At 26.1% G+C, this 21,514-nt stretch overlaps 1 protein-coding gene and 1 long non-coding RNA gene across 5 annotated transcripts; both read left to right on the forward strand.

Moving 5' to 3' along the window:
• Positions 1-7,192: 7,192 nt before the first annotated feature.
• LOC113558790 (cytochrome P450 6k1-like) lies at positions 7,193-13,692 on the forward strand. Of its 4 annotated transcripts, none has more exons than XM_026964334.1 (8): positions 7,193-7,209; positions 8,166-8,410; positions 9,165-9,449; positions 10,306-10,606; positions 12,513-12,589; positions 12,727-12,951; positions 13,028-13,279; positions 13,353-13,692. In XM_026964334.1, exons 2-8 carry the CDS (start codon positions 8,179-8,181, stop codon positions 13,520-13,522), a joined length of 1,542 nt encoding a protein of 513 aa, XP_026820135.1. In that variant the 5' UTR covers positions 7,193-7,209; positions 8,166-8,178; the 3' UTR covers positions 13,523-13,692. The 4 variants fall into 4 exon arrangements, with proteins under 4 accessions (XP_026820135.1, XP_026820132.1, XP_026820134.1 ...); XM_026964331.2 differs by lacking the exon at positions 7,193-7,209 and adding an exon at positions 7,222-7,781; XM_026964333.2 differs by lacking the exon at positions 7,193-7,209 and adding an exon at positions 7,222-7,604.
• A 3,238-nt stretch (positions 13,693-16,930) lies between these two features.
• Positions 16,931-18,807, forward strand: LOC113558757. Its single transcript, XR_003405695.1, has 2 exons — positions 16,931-17,115; positions 18,605-18,807. It is a non-coding gene; the product is annotated as an uncharacterized LOC113558757 (long non-coding RNA).
• The last annotated feature ends 2,707 nt before the right edge of the window (positions 18,808-21,514 follow it).

Here is a 21,514-nt window from a genome sequence, read left to right on the forward strand (position 1 = left end):
ATTTGTTTTATTAATAAATATTAGTTACTACGTAGTCGTCAATTAATTAGATGTCTTCTATAATGCATATTATACGAGAGTTTATTATAAACACCAATTTACCATATTATCTTCTTTACATATTTTTTATTAATTGTTTTTTTTTTATAAATATATAATAATCTAAATATGTATTGTAAGCATACTTAGGTCGTTTTTTTTTTAGATGAACGTCACCAATAATTTTAACTGTAATTTTACTTTTATTTTCGAAGACAAACTATTTATTTCGATTGAGTTTTAAATAAATGAGAATAATAAAATTAATTATTTTAAATTAGGCACAGCAAATTAAAATTTATTTTTATAGATATAAGTATAGCTACTTAATACAAATTCATCAACGATGACACTGTCTACTCGATGAAATTTGTTTATAATATTTTATATTTTTAATAAAATTAACTATATACTTTAGTAAATTTAATAATGTGAAATAAAAAATAAAATTAAAACTAATGTAAAATGAAGTTATTTAAACACACCTACTCGTATGAGACGTATGCATGCATTATGCAATATGTACAAAATAATTTTAAAATTATGATAGCTGCAGATAGATAAATATTATTGACACGTATCAATAACATCACCTAAATATAATAACTATATTTTTTTGTATTGATGTAATTAAAATTAACTTGGGTAAAGTAAAAGTTTATACCTTTATGGTAGTCGTTTTGAACAAAAATTATAAAAACAAAATATGCATAAAATTAAAAATGTAAACAAGTAAAGTATGTTCGTTATTGGGTTTGCACAAGCTATTTATGAAAGTATGAAAACTGTCAAATTCCCCGATTCGCAGTATTTTTTAAATTTGTGCAAAATTTAACTTATTTGAACATTATTCTTTTAAAATTATCAATAACTAACAAGTAATTATAAAATTAATATTTTACAATTTTTAAAAAATTAATTACGAGTACTTTTAAACATAACTTGTTTTTAAATCTAATAAAATATAATATGGTCATTATCGATCATATTCATATATATTACATTCAAAGGAACTAAAGCACTCAAGTACCTATTTTATTTTATTTTAATTTGGGCTACTAAATTTCTAATTAATTCACTTGCTGTATAATTAGGAACACACGCATTTTTAATATTGTTCATGTAATTTTAAATAAGAAATAAGTCTTATACATTTATCGAAAAATCTTTTTCGTGTGAAAGTTAAAAATTAAATTTTTTCGAAATTTATCGATGTAGATAATTAAGCAACGAGCATACTGTATAAAATATTATCATAATAATAGAATAAAATATTTTGAACGTTGGACCAAATTATTGTTGAATTTTAATTAATTTAATTATGTTTTATTTTATAATTTAAATTTCTGAGAAAAAAAGTTGAAAAATAACCATTTAGCTATATAGTTGATGTCGAGCTCACCACATCATTGAATAGGTCTCTTTAATCATATAATGGATGTGTTAAATTTAAATTCAATGATAAAGTGTTGTACACAATAAAAAAACGATACTGACGAAGAAACTGAATAGTACTATAGTGTATATATTTTAACAAAATATTTTATCGTTTTGAAAAATGTTCTCAACATTTAAAATTCAAACGCTTATAAACAAATTGTAGCTATATATATATATATTAAATGTAAACGTTAAATATTTTAAAATGGCTTCATGTCTTGAAAAAACATTTATTCATATGTTTATAAATAAACAAAATATGTTGATGGTTTATTGTCTATCTATAATTTTTCCGTGTTCGTATTTGAATAACTACAACAAAAGTAAACATTTTCTTTTTTTTTCTAATTAAAAGTATTTACTAAAAAATTTCTACTTTTTGTTCCCCAATGTATAAACTAGGTGTAATTTTCTACCATAAACCTCCCTCAAAATTGATGATCAGAGTATTTTGTACTATAAAAAGTGTCTAACAGCGCTGGATTAAAAGCTAATGCCACTACGAGCCAACTATTTTAGCCACTACTAATAACCCCTCCCCACTTTCAAAAAGATTCTAAATAAATAAAAAAATAATAATGATTTAACATCATGAACTCCATTAATAATAATAAATGATTTTTAAAAAATTTAGCTGTTAAGAAAAATTATTTATTTATTTACAATTATCATTATATTTTTTTATATGTAGGTACCTATTTTATATTTTGCAAACTGGAGCTAATGCTTCTTTTGCGCCAATAGGTTAGTGTTAAAGTGACACGGCTAGCGATTATTTGACCTTAGCCACACCACTGTTTCTAATAAGTAATAACATTAACTACAATTTTATACTAAAAATCATTTATTATTATTAAATACTAATAAGTAGATATGCCGTCAATTATTTGATTATCAAAAATATAATTGCTTATTTTTATTTAGTCAAACCAATAATAAACATCTTCTTGACTTTCCTAGTCAAACCTTTGAGTACTTATATCTATTACATAGATACATCGCAGCGTCACAATATTATATTAACAATAATTATCGTAACCTACTTATATATTATAGTGCTCGAATCATATAAGTTTCCTGTAACAATCATGTCACGTTAGATAGGTAATTCTTGGAAGAGTAGGATATGCATACGCGGTCGTGCGGTGTATACTGATAAATGATATAATATATTTCATTATAATATTCTCCATACAATTTTTTTTTTTGTTTTACCAAGCTTAGCAAAATTATAAATCTAAAATTATTTTACGTTGAAGACCTTCTCTGTCCATTATTGTATGGAACTCATCACGTGCAAGATACTGTATAGAATCATGCTGGGTGGTAACATCATTATAATGTGCAATTCGTATTACCTATACAGCCTATTATGAGTTATTATATTTCAGCTATGATGTGAATAGGTAACTGCGGGTATCCACCTATATAATACTACAAGTAGATTGTTGTTACTTATTAGTATTAACACACAGTTATAAGTAGTAATAGTGTATAGATATAAATACAATAAACAAACGTGTTAGACGAGGAGTGCCTATATAATAGTGAGTACTGAGTGCGTAAATAGGTACTTTATATCAACCATATATAAATGTCGACAAGCCATAATAAATAATAATTTATGTTATTTGCTGTAGCTGAAGCATATTATATACGATTTTATATCAAGCCCAACGCGCCTACACATAACACTAAGCTACTTGAGTGTAGGTAGGTAACGTCCGCAATTATTAATGTAACGTACCACAATAATATTGCATGCCGCTCTTTATACACGTACGCCATATATATCTACGTATTAACTATTATTATTACTATTAACTATTCACCGATTAGTTTTAATATAGAGTCAGTCTATTATATCAAACGAAGTAACTTGGGACTGTTTTAAAATATAATTGAAATTACGGTAAAGCAATTATAGTTAAATCATTTTACCCTGTTCCAAAAAATAACCTGGTTTTAATTAGTGTTGTAAGAAATAAGAATACATCAAATTTAAATATAAAGGTACCATATTTAGTCGTTCATGCTATTATATTTTTGTGACTTACCCAATTAACAGTATGGCCTATAATATTACATAGGTAGTGTCTAACTATAGTTAAACTACGGTAACTATGTATAACTTAGGTAAATAATAGGTACAACCATTTTATAAATTAAAATTTACTAATTTAAAATTAAAATACTAACTATTATGAATCAAAACTTTCAGTTTTTAATTTAAATTGTGAATACATTATACACTACATATAAAACGTACTCGGGTACTTGATGATATCTTAAAACCTTACGAAAAAGTATACTATTAAGTATTATCATAGTAACATAGTCACTGGTTTTATTTAATTTAAACATGTTTTTGAATAAATATTTGAACGTATCTTGATGGTTACAATTAAACGTGATAACACACAAACCACTAAAAACAAAATCTATTTTTGCCACGAATCTATCAGTTTGATGATAAATTTTTTTGAATTTCAAATTTCTCATGAAAAAGTCTAACATAAATATAAAATACAAAATACCTATATAAATAATAAAAAACGAAGATTTAAAATGTGTAGACATTAATTTAATTAGAATTACAAACTATACTTTACATTAAATTATGTATTTTAAATATTTCCTCCCTAGAAACTTAATTCAAAAGAGGATATTTTTCTCCGCGTAGCACCAAGTTATTTACGGGCCGAGCAGGTAGATACAACATACAGCGGGTGCATGTGCGTTATGTAATATTCATAGTTTTTAGAGTGAATATTTCAACATTCGAAAAACTTCTCCAAGTTCGTTACATATTATATTTACTACTAATACTACTGCAATATTTGTATCGCTTTTCAAACAATTGAAATATTCATAAGAAAAAACTCGTGGGTAGACCATACTCATTATAAATACTTACCTGGCTACCTGGTTTGCTACATATATATAAATTACAGTATTATATAACATATAATAATATATTGTATTATATTATATCATATTATATAGATATGTACATTATATTTATAAATAATATGTTATGAACATAGACTATAGAGTAACCTTGAATACTATTTTTCTATCATCGCTTAAACTGCAGATGACGTGGTACAGCAATATTGAATAATGTGAATTCTAATATAGAAGCAGATAAAAAAACCTAATTCCAAATTACTTTCGTGACTATTATTCCGTCGTTTGGCCAGAAATCTACCACGGTATGGAAATCAAGTAACAAAATGTTATCGCAGTAAGTAAATTATAAAATTATATAATATATCGTATTTCATTCGAAAATACGAATAATTTGTCACACTCGTAAAAACTATGTCACATTCGATAAGTTGAAAAATTGTATGGCGTGCGATAAAATATATATCATGAATTCGAGAATCGGCCCCTAGAAATACTTCCGTGGCGCCGTCACGTAGTAAACATAATATTATAAGGTCAGTATAATAATATGTAAGTACCAGTCATTTGTTTCACTAACCCTAGTATTAGATAACTCAATACTAATAATAACACAAAATACTAATGATAAAATTCATCATTGGAACGTTTTTATATTGAACTATGTTATTATTACTTGTATAATCAATTTATTTTTAAATCATAAGTTTAACGTGTACAATTCCATGTACTTTGAAAAGCGTATTGTGTAATGAAGCATTGAAGCTGTTAACTCGTAAAATCTTAGTTTGTCGACAAATAAATACCTACCTAGTACCTAACCTTTGAAGTTTGAAATACGAAATTATTAAGGTGCCAATTTGATACCAATCCTATTTTAAACTTCAAAGGTTTTCGGTTTTCGGTATATCTGAATATCTCGTCATGGTATTGTCGATGGAATAAATTAATTGCAAGAGCTTTATAAATAGTAATCACACTATGTAAATAATTAACAATTAACTTATAATACTTAATACATTCAATTCAACGATTTGTCAATTTCTGAACGTTATCAAACCTGACGATTCAAATTATTTCCCGGAAAATCATGTTGCGTACATCATTTTCGTGTATTTATTTCAAGTGTAGCCAGTGAAGGCATCTATGTCTAAGTAGGACGACTAAGGCGTAGGTTTAGCTAGCCTATAATATATCTAATATTCTAAATTATAATTTCAATATTAAGTTATACATAAACCTACTCACGTTAAATATTATTTGAGTTACACAAGAAGGTCAACGTCAATTTGTTTTTCATAATATTGGAAATAACACAGTAATATAAGCATCTTTTTTATTTGTCATTAACTCCTGAATACTTAAAGTCAAAAACTAAACTCACTATACAATAATAAAATTACTGATCCACCTACAATTTCAAACAATTGTATATAATATTATTAATTTATCTAAAATATCAGATTTGTAATAAAAAAAAAAATGTCCTGCATATATTTATATTTTTTTCAATTGTATCATTTCCCCTTTCTCACCCTGATAATGTAGTCTGGTTGCGGCCCTATACGGCTATACATAATATGGGATATAAGTGGGAATTGGGGAAGAGCTTGAGGAGACTGAGAACGATTAAAATGCACACACAGAAAAATTAGCTTCCCTCAAACTATAATACTAAGTGGTCACTGGTTATTACAATAAATAATAAATAATTTAACAATATGTATGGTTAAGTTTAATTAAAATATTATTGAAGCACAAATAAAAATTAGTACCAATATCTCATTAAAAAAAAATCCGGTATTAATAAAGTTTACATCTACCTAAGTATCTTTCTTATTTCTTTAAAATATTTAAAGTTCACAAATGTTAATATTATATACACGTATGAATACATACTCATATATTATATGTATGTCAATATAAGTTAAGATATCGAAAATAAATCACTGTAATATAGCTATATAATATACAGTTATACGAGTTCAATGATGTTATTTTGTTTTGAATTAGCTAAAAATGTTGTAAAATGTTGCATATTTTTTTTGTTAAGTCCAAAATATAGCAAAGTGAGATTAAAATCCTTTTTTGTTAGGTTCGGTTGGATATTATAAGAATATGCTATTTTTATTTCACATAATTTGGACATTTTGAAGACAATCGCATATTTTAATACTTGGACATTTTTTCATCATAGAGTGAGTTTATTTTTAAAATGTCTTAACATATACATTTTTTTATTTTTATTTTTTTTTTTATATTATTTGTTTTTAGTTTTATTTTTTGTCAACGAAAATGTTCGATTTTGTTTTATGCTTATACAGATTGCATTTTACATGTATATAGTCGTCTTCTTTTGTACAATAAATGCATAGCACAATATTCTTTAGATTTTATTTTGACATTTTTGCAGCATATTTTTAGGACAGTAGGGCACATTTCGTAGTTTGCTAACCCTAGCAACAATAACTATAATTTATAAAAATATACCCCGTACAAAAAAGTCTAAGACAGTGAAATACTATGTTTTAAAAACAGTCATTATGAATAATAATTTATAATATTTTTCAATCTCGAATTCTCGAACACGGAATCGGACACAATGAAACCGATACACACGGATATATTATCTTACAACTGTTTGGCCTCCGTTCGTCCGCTTCTTTACGTAATACGTTGTAACATATTATTATTATTATTATTATTCTTATCGCCGTCATTATCATTTTTTTTTTTTTTTATTTATCAAGCGATTGCGACTCGTGACCACTCGGTGTTTTACTATCAGTCTAATATTGTTGTTATAATAATTATCGTGTTGTACGTACTTTGATTAATCGTCATAATAATAATAGTAATAGTAATAATTGTTTTGTTGTTACCACTATTGGCACTTATATTCACGTCTTGTTATTGTCGGCAGTCGGCGGTGCGCACGTACTGACGAGATGCGTCTGTCGCAGCGCTATAATTACGTGTCGACGTCGGTCCGTGGATTAAACGATTCGTCAGCGGGGGCCGCTCTACGATTACACCGATACGACGCGATCGAGACAATGTCGTCGGACCGCCGAAATGCCTAAGAACGTTTTCGTCACGCGCAGTTTGTCTGAAAATCAGTCGTCGTTTCGTTAAAATTTCCGAGCAAGTCGCGACAGAGCGTATACCGTGGACCACCGATTCGTTTTAGGTAGGCAGCTGCCCGCCGCCGTCCGGTATTACACTGCTATAATTATATGATAATATAATATAGTGATCGTCATATTATTTTCCATCGTATCTACCGAACACCCGACGGTTTTAATCCCGCCTTTTCGTTCAAGTCCTTGGCCGTTGAGTGGTAGTGGCTTTTATTTTCATTTTTAATACGCCATATCTGTCGATCGACAATAGTAATTATTATTATTTATACATTTTTATCAGCGGTTATATTAATATCAGTATTTACGTATTCACACTATGACTAACAATATTATAGGTATTCAATTGTAAATTAATTATATTAGAATAGACGTGATGATCATTCATAGCAGTGGGAACAACGTTCAGGCTTTTGAACGGCAGTGATTGTACTATCTATACCACGGACTAACATATAAGGCTATAAATGTTACTGTCTGTGATCTATATTTATATCTATTGTTTGTTTATTAATATATTGTGTGACTACAGGACTTTGTCCTCTCTGTTATGCTCGACTCTTTGTATTGATATTTTTACCTTCCCATTATAATAAAATGAATTAATTTAAAATTTTACTTAAACATATGTTTTAGAATTTCACTCAAAATGATTTCAAAGGAAACAATATTCATGTACACGGCTTCTGCAATAGTTGTTCTGTTTACAGCCGTGTATTTATATTATAGAAATATATACAGCTACTGGAAGAAAATGGGAGTGTATCATTTGGAACCAACGTTTTTTTTTGGAAATGCTAAGGATCGTGTTCTTTTCAAAAAATCATTTCACGAGTTTCACAGAGACTTGTACTTCAAGTTCAAAGGACATAGATATGCTGGTTAGTACCCTGTTTAACTGTGAATTACTATTCTTTAATTTAATTTATTATTATATAACAAATCGGTGTTATAATAACCTACTGAGAGTTCTGCTTAATAGGATCACTGGTAAATAAAATCAATTAATCAACAATCAACCATTTAATAGAATCAAAAAAAAATTACCCTAACCAAGTCTTTTATTTATTCATTTAACCTTTTATTGGAATAACTATGTACTTGGAAATTAAATTATAATTTTAATTTTAATCACTTTTATGAACATTTTATTGAATTAATTACAAATTGATATTACCGATGTACAATTAAATTGTATTTTTGAGCTTATTAAATTATTGCTGTACATTGTATCTTTAAGTAAAGCAAGTTGTTTAAATATTTTTTTAACATATTAAGCAAACAAAAATGTTTATCAATAATGGAAAAAAATATTTGCTCATTTGTTTTGATGTGTTAGAAAAATGCATCGACTGAAATTCAAGATTTGCATATCCAATAAAAAATTGATAGTTACATTTATTTATTTTAAATGTATTTTTTGTATTATTTTAAACATGGGTACATATTTTTAAAGCATTATTATATATAAAAAAAAAAGTTTTATGAAATCAATGCATTAATATAATCCAAATGATCTGCACTAATGTGATCACATTAACTGGAGCTCACTTAATTATATTAAAATTACAATTATACATTAAATATTTAAAATTTCAAACTCCAATAAAAAAATAACTTGTTTCTTTGTTTTAGGATATTATCTCGGACGCCGAGCATCATTAATTATCCTTGACCCAGACATTATCAAATGTATTATGATTAAAGATTTTAATCATTTTACGGACCGCCAAACAATGAAATTTCGAACATCAGAATATATTACTGAAATGTTGATTAATCTTAAAGGTTCCAAATGGAAACGAATGAGAGGTCAATTAACACCAGCATTTACTTCAGGCAAACTTAGAACTATGGAGCATCTCGTGGATATTTGTTGTAACAATATGAGCGATTTTTTAAATGAAAATATCAAAAGTGGTAATTATAAACGCATAACTTTAATTTATTATAATATATATTAATTTGTATTTAAATGTGTATTCAAAGTATATGGTAGTTTAGTGTGGAAGTAAAAGTAACTTGGTAGCTTATATCTCAGGAATGAGTAATTGGCGGCCCATTTTTAACTAGCCTATGCTACATTTCAAATTACTTTATACAAATATACAATGTTAGGATTTTTTTGTGTTTTATTTTATTATATTTATAAAATCAATATAATGTTTATATCGTGAAACATAGATATGAATTATTTTATTAATTAATACCACATGTATTAATAAATTAATAATTAAATATAAAAAATAAATTTCAATTGTAAATTTTCCCTTTTTTTCTTTCTAAGTTCTCTGGCTCGCTAGATAGATTTTAACTTAAAAAAAATTAGCTCTCTAGTAGCATTGCATTTCTGATCCCTGTTACATATGAACATTTATTTTATCACGTATATTAAATATATATTTTGTCAATCAATAATAACTAAAGAATTAAATTGCAATTTCTCACATGTTTATATTATAGGGCCAATTTAATTTTTTACTAAAGTATGTGATCTTAATAGATTATTCAGTTATTATATTTATTTACAGATACCAATTAAAATATATATATATATATAGCTTAATCCATAACATTCTTCTTAATATTTGATAATAGTAAATTTTTAATTAATTTCTTTATTTATAGGAGCATATCATAACAGGCATAACATACCTTATAATAATGATTTTTTAGATTCTGATAAAAATTAAAAGTACATTTTAATATTAAAATATTAATTATTTTAACATTTAACAATATAATACAATTAGTTTGATATAAACTTGGTTTACAGAACAAGGTTATGATTTGGAAATGAAAGATTTTTTTGGCAAATTCACCTTGGATGTTATTGCAACTTGTGCGTTTGGAGTGGAATCAAATTCATTGAAAGATGAGAACGGTGGTTTTGCCAGTCGTGTATCTAAATTTGCTAGCTTAAGTATTATGAAACGTCTATCCCTCTACATAGTACTACTCTTTATGCCTGGTATTGCACGATTTGTACCATTATCTTTTTTTAATATGGAAGTGATACATTTCTTAGCTAATGTGATCAAAGAAGCAAAAAAATGCAGACAATCCACTGGACAAAAGTATGTACATTGTCACTTATGCGTTTTAAATCTAAAATATGATTATAACATATTATGTAACTGCTGAATAATCATTTTTTTTTTTTTTTTTTGTTAAAAGTATTATATTTTTATTATAATTATAAATAATACATTTTTCATTTATATGTTTTTTTTATTATTAATTAATGTTTTAATATTATTAATTCAACTTTTTAAAATGTATTGAAAGGATGCTTCACTCGCTTGCATGCATGTATTGTCTTTGTCTTACAAACGCACAACGTACCAAATTTGCGTTCAGCAGAATCTATTTTATGTTATGAGCTTTGACCCGTCAGTAGGCACGTTAGTATTTGTAACACAATCAGGCGTGTATGAGCGTCATGCTCATACTATTAAAAATGGTTATTCAAAGTGTAAGTGAAAATTCCGGTATAAATAATTAATTAGGATCACTGATTATTTATTATTAAAAAATTCCAATACATAGGCACAGATCAGTTACAATTATTTAATATGAATCTGATTTTGCTTCTGAATCCGATTGACCGGATTTACATTTACATTATAGTTAATATACTGTGGCACTCACTTTCGTCGGGACTGGCCATTTCAATCCATTGTCATTTCAACACAAGACTTTGGATTGGGTTATATTATTTATAGAAAAATTCCCAAGTATGATGACATAAAGTATAAATAGATATCAACAATATTAAAATTAAATTGAAGCCAATAGTGGCGAAAATAGAAATTGAGTGAGCGGTCATACGCGACTACTGACGGGTTAATATTGAAGTAAATAATTTACCTATTATAAAACTTCAAAGTAAAAATATAATCATAAGGTTTTATTAATATTATAATTTTTATGTGACTTATGATCATTTTAAAGTTGTAGTATTTTACTAATTCATCTCAAAATGATAATATCAATAAAATCCCATGAGATTCCCTAGATTATATTCTCATTTTGGAGTTTGATAATAGGTAAATTTGCTCTTTTATTAAAGTTAACAGCACAAAATTGATTCTACTGACAGCAAATTTGCTATGTTACATGTTGTAAAATAGAGATAGCACATGGGGTGTAGTATTATCTTAAGTATTATGAATTACATTTTTATCAAGTTTCATACATAAATAATAAACAATAATGGTGTAATTAATTATTTATATTAATAATAAAATATAATGTATTATTATAATTATTAAAAAATAATAATAATAATTTAATATACCATGTGTCCGCGGAAACAGGATACACTTTATCACTTATTACCCTGTAAATATTTTTTCAATTCTGTTTGTAGGACATTAAACTAGACTAATAGATCATAATGTCTTATGACATACAATTTTTTTTAACATGTATTTTGTGCATGCACAACACAATTCAATTTTTTTCAAGCAATTTTGATCAACCAACTTTTATTCTATTCACAAAATTGGCAACATTGAATCTAGGTAGGTATAATTTAAAAAATAAATGTATTAAATTAAATTTTCTAGTTGTACGTCGTTCTAAACACCTTATGATACATTATACATTTATTATTAAAGTAATAAATTGTTTACTACCTACCTAGTTTTCATGTTGCCAATTTTGGGATTAGAATAAAAGTTTATTGATCAAAATTGCTTAAAAAAAATTGATTAATTCAAAAATGAAACTTAAATTGGGAGTTGCCAAAAAAATAAAGTTGTGTTGTGCATGCACAAAATACATGAGTTAAAAACATTGTAAGTCATAACCATAAGACATTATGATCCATTAATCTAATATGTCCCGCAAACAGAATTGAAAAATATTTACAAGGTAATGAGTGATCAAGTGTACCCTGTTTCTGTAGATACACGGTATATGATATTATAATATTCTTTGTTTTTCTAAAATAAAATTATTTTTTCATTGTTTTTTAAGGCGAAACGATTTCTTGCAGTTATTACTGGATAGTGAAACTGATTTAGATAAAAATGATAAAAACAAATCAAAAGACGGTAAATCAATTTTTTAGTTTTTATTGGTTTTGATTAAAAAAAAAAATATATATACCCAACTCAACAATTTCTCCTTATAACTATTATAATAGGCATGTATCAAATATTAAGAATATGCAAATGATGGTTGATTTCAGATGTATTGACGGAAGCTCAAGTGGTTGCTCAATCTATATTGTTTTTGATTGCTGGATTTGAGACTTCAAGTACATTGTTAACTTTCACATGTTATGAGTTGGCAATAAATCAAACGATACAGGTTAAATTAAGAGAAGAAATATGTTCAGTCTTAGAACGATACAATGGCAAATGCTCTTATGAAGCCATGCAAGAAATGCCTTTGTTAGACATGGTATTAATGGGTATGTATCATGCAAGCTGTATTGATAAAACTTTAATCAGAAAAAAAATAATAATTAATCTTTTATACCTACGTAGAAACCTTAAGAATGCATCCACCTGTAGCACAATTAGAACGTGTCAGTACTCAAGACTATGTGGTGCCCGATTCCAACTTATTACTGAAAAAAGGCATGACTGTTCAAATACCTGTCATTGGGTTACACTATGATCCAGAATATTATCCAGATCCTTATAAATTTGACCCAAATCGATTTTCTCCAGAAGAGAAAGCTAAACGTTCACATTATGTATTTTTACCGTTTGGAACTGGACCAAGAAATTGTATTGGTATGTATATTAAATAAATGTTTACACCTATTATAACTGTAATAACATGATGTTATTTTATGTGTTTTATTAGGTCTACGGTTTGCTTTAATGAGTACGAAAAGAGGAATGGTACATCTCTTAAAAGACTTTTCAATTGATCTGAGTAACCAAATGACTGTGCCTTATGAATACAGCAAACATTCAATGCTGCTTAAGGCAAAGGATGGTATAAGGCTGTCATTCAATAAGTTGAGTACATAGTAAAAACAGTTTGGCCAACTACTTAATATTTAACATATTTGTGGGCTGTGTTAAATTTATTTGAAACTAAAGTTATCAGTTCATTTCTCAGTTTTGTCTATTGCTATTGTAAATAATTCTAATATGTGACGTATTTACACTTTTTTTTATTAAAATAGATTTTATTTTTATATACTTATTACTGGTTTTTAATATTTTTTTGTTTGTTTATATAAGTTAAATTTTATATTATATTAATATTGTTGAATATAATATTTTATTATTTTAACTTGGTGAGTTTTAAAAATATTTTGAAGAAATAACTGTGATCCATAGTTAAAGAACTTCTTGTTTTTAACTATTTCAGTGATAAATTACAATTTATATCAATTTAAAACCGATTGTTAATCTGCTTAAGCATAGTCGAGTTTTTGTATCAATCCACTGTTAAATGTATTAGCATAAACTATAAGTTTATGTATTAGTAATAATTTAACATTATTAATGAAAATTCGTCCAATCTGGAATAAAAGAAAATCATTTAAAAACTAAACCTTCGATACAGATCAATGAATCTACACAACTTAATATATTTTTTAAATTAGAAATGATTGTAATAGATCTTTTTCTTTAATGTACTATATTAGGTATAGAAAATAGATATTTATTGTTTACTTCAATTTACAATTAATCATAAAATTGTTAATGTGGATTATGCATTCATGCTAGTGTTATCACTTATAATGAAAAAATAACTAAAGGTACTAATAGCCATCTGCATGGGTGTCCCTAGACATTTTTCTATGGGGAAGGACAAAATTAATTTAAAAAATAAATGATGATTTTTTATACATGTTATACTTACATTTTATTTATAATATATTATTATGTTTGTCATTATTACAATTAGGTATTATTATTATACATTATTCTTTTTTGAATTTTACCGATTGTTATGGAAATAACATTATTCTGAGGGGAGGGCAAGTGCCCTGTCTTGCCCCCCCTGGGGACTCCCATAACTATCTATCAAAAACTAAGTGTTGAAGATGATAGGTGATTAGATCTTATTGTATATTTTATAAAATCTATAAATCTGTTGCAAACTTATGCAAGAGTGCATTAAGTTTGTTCCGCCCATTTTATAAGCTAAAAAGGCAGCCTTAAACTCGACCCTAAATTATTATCATTTTTTTTTATGATATTTATGCATTTTACCAAAGAATATATTTTTATTAAATTATTATGTTATTAACGGATTAATAGCTGATTAATATGTTTGTTGCAATCATAATATCCTATAATAATAAATATTACATATAAATAGAGTATTATTATAGTAAAATTATATGAAGAATAATTACAAAATGTTATAATTAATTAATTTATTCCTACCCGAGTTTAAAATCCATTTTTTTGCAAGTTCAGTATTATTGGAATAGCATGGAAAACTACATTTTTAAAATATCTTCTATTCATTTTGCAACTATTATAAAAATCAAATTTATCACTGAACATTTTAATAATTATTAAAGAAAATAATAGTAAGTATATTGTTGATATAATGTTTTATTATTGCAATAATACGACAGTGCTATTGGGCCCGTTATTCACATGAATTATCATTTGTTTTTTTTTTTATATATATATATATTCAATAAATTTGAATAAAAGGAGTTTGTGATACCCTTTGACTTATGTTTGCGGTTGCCTTTGGCATGTATAGTAGTGTAGGTAAGGAGCTGCGATATTTATATTTGTTTATTTTTTTTTTTTTAATGTAGCCAAATTGGTCCATTTGCTTCTAGATAGAATTTAATCTACATTAGTATGTATGATGTATCTATATGCGAATAATATATTATACGTATAGATTATAGGTATTCAAAATGTGCGTCGCGGGATGAAAAGGTTTGAATATTTTCTACTAATTGCTAAAGTATAATAATTGTATACTTTATTTTATTTGTGTATTTAAAAAAAAGGCGCGTAATGGTGCGTTGTCGCTACCGCTACCTGATTGTATTAATTTCACGCATTGGGAATCGAAATACGTTCGGTGCTGCAATGAGTGTCGTTCGTAGGGCTCGGAATGAATTCCAGGGGCCAATTTTTGAAATTGTGATAAAACGTTTATCACATGAAAATTATTGAACTATATGATATGATATCATGTAGTTCAATGATGAAAATAAATATTTGATATTCTTGAAATTGAAAAGATATATGACTAGTCGAACTAAAAATATTCGACTATTTGTCTATTGATTAAGTCAGTGAAAAATCTTAATTCCAAGATAATGTATGAAATGTGATATCAATTTTCACATTATACAACAGAAAATAGAAATAATTAATACCTATTCTTATCGATCATCGCTTTGTCATTTTACGTTTTGTAAATTGCTTCGTATTAAGCCGTAATTAATTGATTTTCTTTAAATACAATGGCAAATTTTGAGTTATAATAATTTTTAGTCATAAGTTCGACCAGAGATTTCATCTGCGATTGAGTGGGTCTTGATTTGAACATTATAATTTTAATAATAATTAGATCTGTAAATTTGTAGGATGTAGGAAAGTGCATATTTTTGGCGTGATTGTGAAACGTTGCTTTGTAAGTATATAATTTGAATTATGTAGGAAACAATAAATCCATTTATAAAACTTTTATTTTGCATTTTTTGACGTTTCGTTGAAATTTTGATGTTTCAAAAATAATACTTGGAAATTGTATACAATTGAAAAACGGCAAATCGCGCTTATCAGTTATTGCTTATTGAAATAAAATATTAGGTATTCGTAGCCGCAGTAGTATTACCTAGTAGACAACGTTGGTTTATACTATACGTGCTCGTATAATAAAATTTCGGGTACCTAGTCAGGTTAGTTCGCAGTCTCGTTCCAGTCGTTCCTTACTTAAACCAAATATTATGGATAGATCTATAGTATTCGCTTTCACAATCATTTCCATTTTGTCCGTTCCTCAGAGGTTTACAGGTAAATTAGAACCTTATGGAGTATTATTTATAATTCAATATTGTTCTATAGTTAAAACGTTGACGATATTATATACCTACAAAAAATGTATTGAAGTAGAATTGAGATTTTATCATTATCAACTATAACCGTACGTCGTGAATGTCATATGAGTTACTTGTCTCCGTGTATGTATTAGTCAGTCTATATCGTAGACCTTATACTAGTACAGTCTACGTATACATTTGTGTCAATGTCATAAATTAAGATAACATCTATTGTCTATGTATTAAAATAATTCAAGGTCAATGTCCAATAATGCACATCTAACATGAGGAAAATTTAGTAATTGTAACACAATGCGTTGACATCTTCTTAGTTTGCTAAGATCATTTAAACTTTTAGTTTTTCACAGTGTTGCTCACTTACAAAATCTCATATCTACTGGTAGAAGCTCGCCTGAAACAGCATTTTAATTTGGCATAAGTTCTCGTATAGTGTTCTCGTGGAATCATGTCCTTATTAAACAATATCTGGCATTGGATGATCAGGAAACCCAAAGTCCCAGTCTGGGACTCCCAGATTGTCCAAAAGATGTTTTTCTTGTAAAAAATGTGATGGATAATTACTTTTGGGTAAGATTGAAGATTTACAGAATTAGTTATTAGTGTATTACTCATATCTCCTATCAATATGCTACAATTTTATGAAAATTGCTTGGGTACTAAATAACAAATATTATAATTTCATTAAAGGTAATAATGCACTATTTTAATTTTGAATAGTTGTATTGTACTTGTACGGTAATATTGTATTAAATTACCTCTTTGAAATACTAATATATCTATATTTTAATATTAACCATGTATGACTATTTATTCAATACATATAAATTTATTATATAGAGAAAATAATAAATATACGCTTTGGAATACGAACATAAAATATGAAATTATTGATACGTACTGATATTTAGGTAAAGCTTCAATAATAAAATAGGTAGGCATATGTTAAAATGAATGTGTTAAATTTAAATTCAATGCTATATAATTATGTATATAAAATGTAATTTTGAACAGAAACCAACTTTCAGCATATAACACTGAAAAAAATGTACTTAAAAAAAAAAATTCAATTTAAAGTACTTATTTACTTCTTTGTGAACTTACATTTCATGATACTACAATACTACAATTAAAATAATTTATTTTACTAACAGCAAGTTGATTTAAAAATTTAATTTTTCCCAAAAACATTGCATTTATTATATTAGTAGGTATTTAAATATTATAATAATATATATTTATACTATATCATATTATTGTTATTAGTTTTTTAATTAATACTACCTCACCATAAAATAGTGTGAATAGGTTCATGGGATAAATAGGTAATATTTTAAAACTAATCTACATGTTTTGAAAATTTCATTACATATCTATAGCAAAATTCAAAATATTCGTAAAATAACTAATAATAGTTTTGAATTTTAACAAAATAATTTATATCGCTATTTTATCATTTAAATACGTAATTTTGTTAAAATTAGGGACGTACACGGGGGGATGTTTTGGGTGTTCAAACACCCCCCCAAAATACTTGGGTTTTTTTCATGGTAATTAACTTATTCAATTTTAATGTAAATTTTGTTATATCAATGTTTGTATTTAAAAAAAAGTATTTTAACTATACCTAATCTTCATACATTTTTTTTGTATATTTATTAAAAAAAGTTCTACTTTTCGATAACTGATTTTCAAAATCACCTCCCAAAACTTTTTCTGCGTACGTTCCTGGTTATAATCATACAACTTGTATTGGATCTTATAAATTTTCAAGAATAAACACAAATAATTTTTATCCACATTTATAGAAAAAAAATTGAAAATATTTCATGCTTATAGATAGCTCAAAGAGAGTCTATTTTGAAATTAATAATATAAAAATTTGGTGAAAAACTCAAGTTATTTTTTTAAACACAACAAAATATTAAAAATTTTTAAGATGAAATGATTATTTTACGATAGAATATCCAATATTATGCTTATAAAATTTAATTTAACTTTACAGTAGATTTTTTTATTTATTTATTGGTTAAATTTAATTATTTTTTATGAATTCTAGATTATTCCATCTCTTCAGAAATATGCACAAGAAAGAATACATTTTGAGCGTTCAGGTGAATATCTTATTCGAAGAATACCCAATATTTCTGAGCAACAACCTTCATGAATTGCTGATGATCGGTGATTGAGCTGTGATTACAGATCTACCAAACTGTACTAAAAGACTTTGTAAATATTTTATTAAACGAATATTTATTACAATTTTGTATATGATTCAGGTTTCTAAAATGTTCATAGTTAGAAACAGATCATAAGCTTTGCTCTTAATAATTGGAAATCCATCTACAATACAATTTTAGTTTCATTAGAAGATGATATTGTTACAGTCAAGGTGTTCAATGTTGACAGATTCAACCCAATTATATTTTTAAAGTAATACCCGTGGTGAAGTGTACAAACGGCAATGAAGTCACATCTACAAGACTTCAATAACCAGTGAAAGAAAAAATATTTAATGTTGAATGTATGAAGTTAGTGAAATAAGTAAATTGTTCACATTCAATAAATAGGTTAGGTAACCTAACCATAAAGCGATAACACCAAAAAATTACTAAGTAATTAAGTAATAATTTATTATTTAAAAAGCATACTTACACTTAAATAATATTTTACTATTGTGGTATCAAATGCATTCAGATTTAAAACTTTGGTAAAATTGGTCAAACCGACATCCTAAGAAGATAAGTATATTATCAAACAGGCAAAATTCTGATTTGCATATTAGTCTAAAGGAGACATGGTAATCTAATTGGAGGATTATTTTATACTCAATATTAAGCACACATTGAATGAGTAATTTATCATAACTGGTTTAATGTTGTATAACAGACAGAATTCGTTCCATAGCAAATGTGTTGTACAATATGCCATCATGCTGGCCTATAATGCCAAGTGTAAGTTCAAGTGATCGGCATATTCAACAGTTTTCAAATGTAAATCAACGTCGAGTGGGGCGTAATACGTTCTTGTAAGGGCTTTAGAACTTTTATGTTAACAGAAGTTATAGGTGCAAACTTGAAAGCTTCTAATTTAGCAGGATTGAAGAAATCATAGCTAGTTTGTGTATTGCTGCCATTATGAACATTTGACTTACATTTATATTTTACAAGGTTATTTACATGGAACCAACCATTTTTAACTAATCTGAGTATATGAATAATCAAACATGATTTTTAAATAATTTGTTCAAACATTGGTACCACATTTAATTGTGTAATAAATATAGCGAAATAGTAATTTAGTAAATGCCATACACATCTTTATGTGTCGCTTATTTTATACTAAAATGTACTAAATGGCAGCAATAATTTGTCTTAATACCATCAAAGTTGTAAATTTTTCCAATATCTTCACATTTATGAAAATTAAATTATAAGATAGTCTTTCAAAAATAATGAATTTGCTTTTAACTTTAGTGAAAATACTTACTAATTATGTTTGATGTCATGATTGGGACTTTGATGTTATTATAATTAAATTAAAAACTCATATTATATAATATTTATATCTTACATAACAAAACATGAAAAATATAAAGCTATATATATTTTGAATTTATGTAATATGCAACTATGCATTTTGCATATTATATGGCTTTTACTTATGAGAGGAAAAAATTTTTAATATAAATATAGTTTAAAAATTAAAATTCATTATTACATGCATTATTATGAAATGTATTTTACGAATATTGTGTGATTGGCTTTGCGCTCCATACCACGGATTATAATCACTCTTATGGATCTATCGATTTTTTTTTATTCAATGACATTGATATTGGAACAATAGGTACATTTATTCGATTAAGGAAAAATTGGTAATATGTATAAATAATAAATACATTTTTAAATAAATTCAGTTAAAATTGTCTTGGTCTAATGTATATAAATATATGTATTTGCTACATTATATTTTTATTTTTATTTGTTTGTGTTTTAAGTTTTTAAATTCCTAGGTCTACCTTTTTGTTATAACCTTTAGTATTTAATTAATTTTAATTAATGTAACAACATCTAAGCCCTAATTTTTATAATTAATATTGGATTGATCAATTTGATAATATCTTTATGTTGCGAAAAGGTGATGTTCTTTCATTCAAAATCTGTTTGATTTTAAATGCATCATTTAGCGTTATGTTGAACGTGGAGTTTAATCATTCAATAGTACTTGAAATCAATTTTGTAATTTTACAGTGTTTAGAAATGGTATCTAATATTAAATTGGATCAAACGAAATATGAAAATAGGCATGTTATCATTTATTATTGAAATTGAAAAAATATATTTAGGTACCTACATTAGTTTAAAAAAATACAGGTAGGTATGTATATATTTTAAATAGTTATATGCTGTATAATTTAATTTATACAACAATTTGGTATAATTAGCTATTGCTTATTTATCTACTGTATGGTATTTTTTTATAATTTTATATTTTAATTAATAAATATTATGTAAAACTATTGAAAAGATAAAAACTATTCCAATAATAGGCAATAGCGTTGATTATAAATATTACAATATACATTATACATACATAGGTAGGTACAGGTATATTATCAAATGTTTTATTACTATAAATTATAAAAATTTGTTAGTTAGATAGCGTACAGATTATTAAGGTTGTACAACAATGCATCGGCGTATAATAGAAGCACAAACGGATATTATTATTCATTGATTGTATTTTACAAATTAAATACAAAATTTGAATGTGATTAGGTTCCTTAATTATTGACACATAATAATTATGAATAATGTATCAAAATGCATTAAAAAATAAATCCTACCTATATGAATCTTGTTTTGTTTCTATTTGAATTTTAAAAGTTACTCCTAGAACCTCCCCCTTTTTAATTAATAAAAAAAAAAATTAATATCAAATTAGTTTAAATGATATGATTCAAAGA

The sequence above is a fragment of the Rhopalosiphum maidis genome, chromosome 3 (genome assembly GCF_003676215.2).
Source record: "Rhopalosiphum maidis isolate BTI-1 chromosome 3, ASM367621v3, whole genome shotgun sequence".
Lineage (NCBI taxonomy): Eukaryota > Metazoa > Arthropoda > Insecta > Hemiptera > Aphididae > Rhopalosiphum > Rhopalosiphum maidis.

Excerpts from the sequence above, each read along its gene's own strand:
- LOC113558790 (XM_026964334.1), top strand. The coding sequence starts at position 8,179 with ATGATTTCAAAGGAAACAATATTCATGTACACGGCTTCTGCAATAGTT. Across the intron at positions 8,411-9,164 it reads CAAAGGACATAGATATGCTG|GATATTATCTCGGACGCCGA; the intron begins GTTAGTACCCTG and ends TCTTTGTTTTAG. Across the intron at positions 13,280-13,352 it reads TGGACCAAGAAATTGTATTG|GTCTACGGTTTGCTTTAATG; the intron begins GTATGTATATTA and ends GTGTTTTATTAG.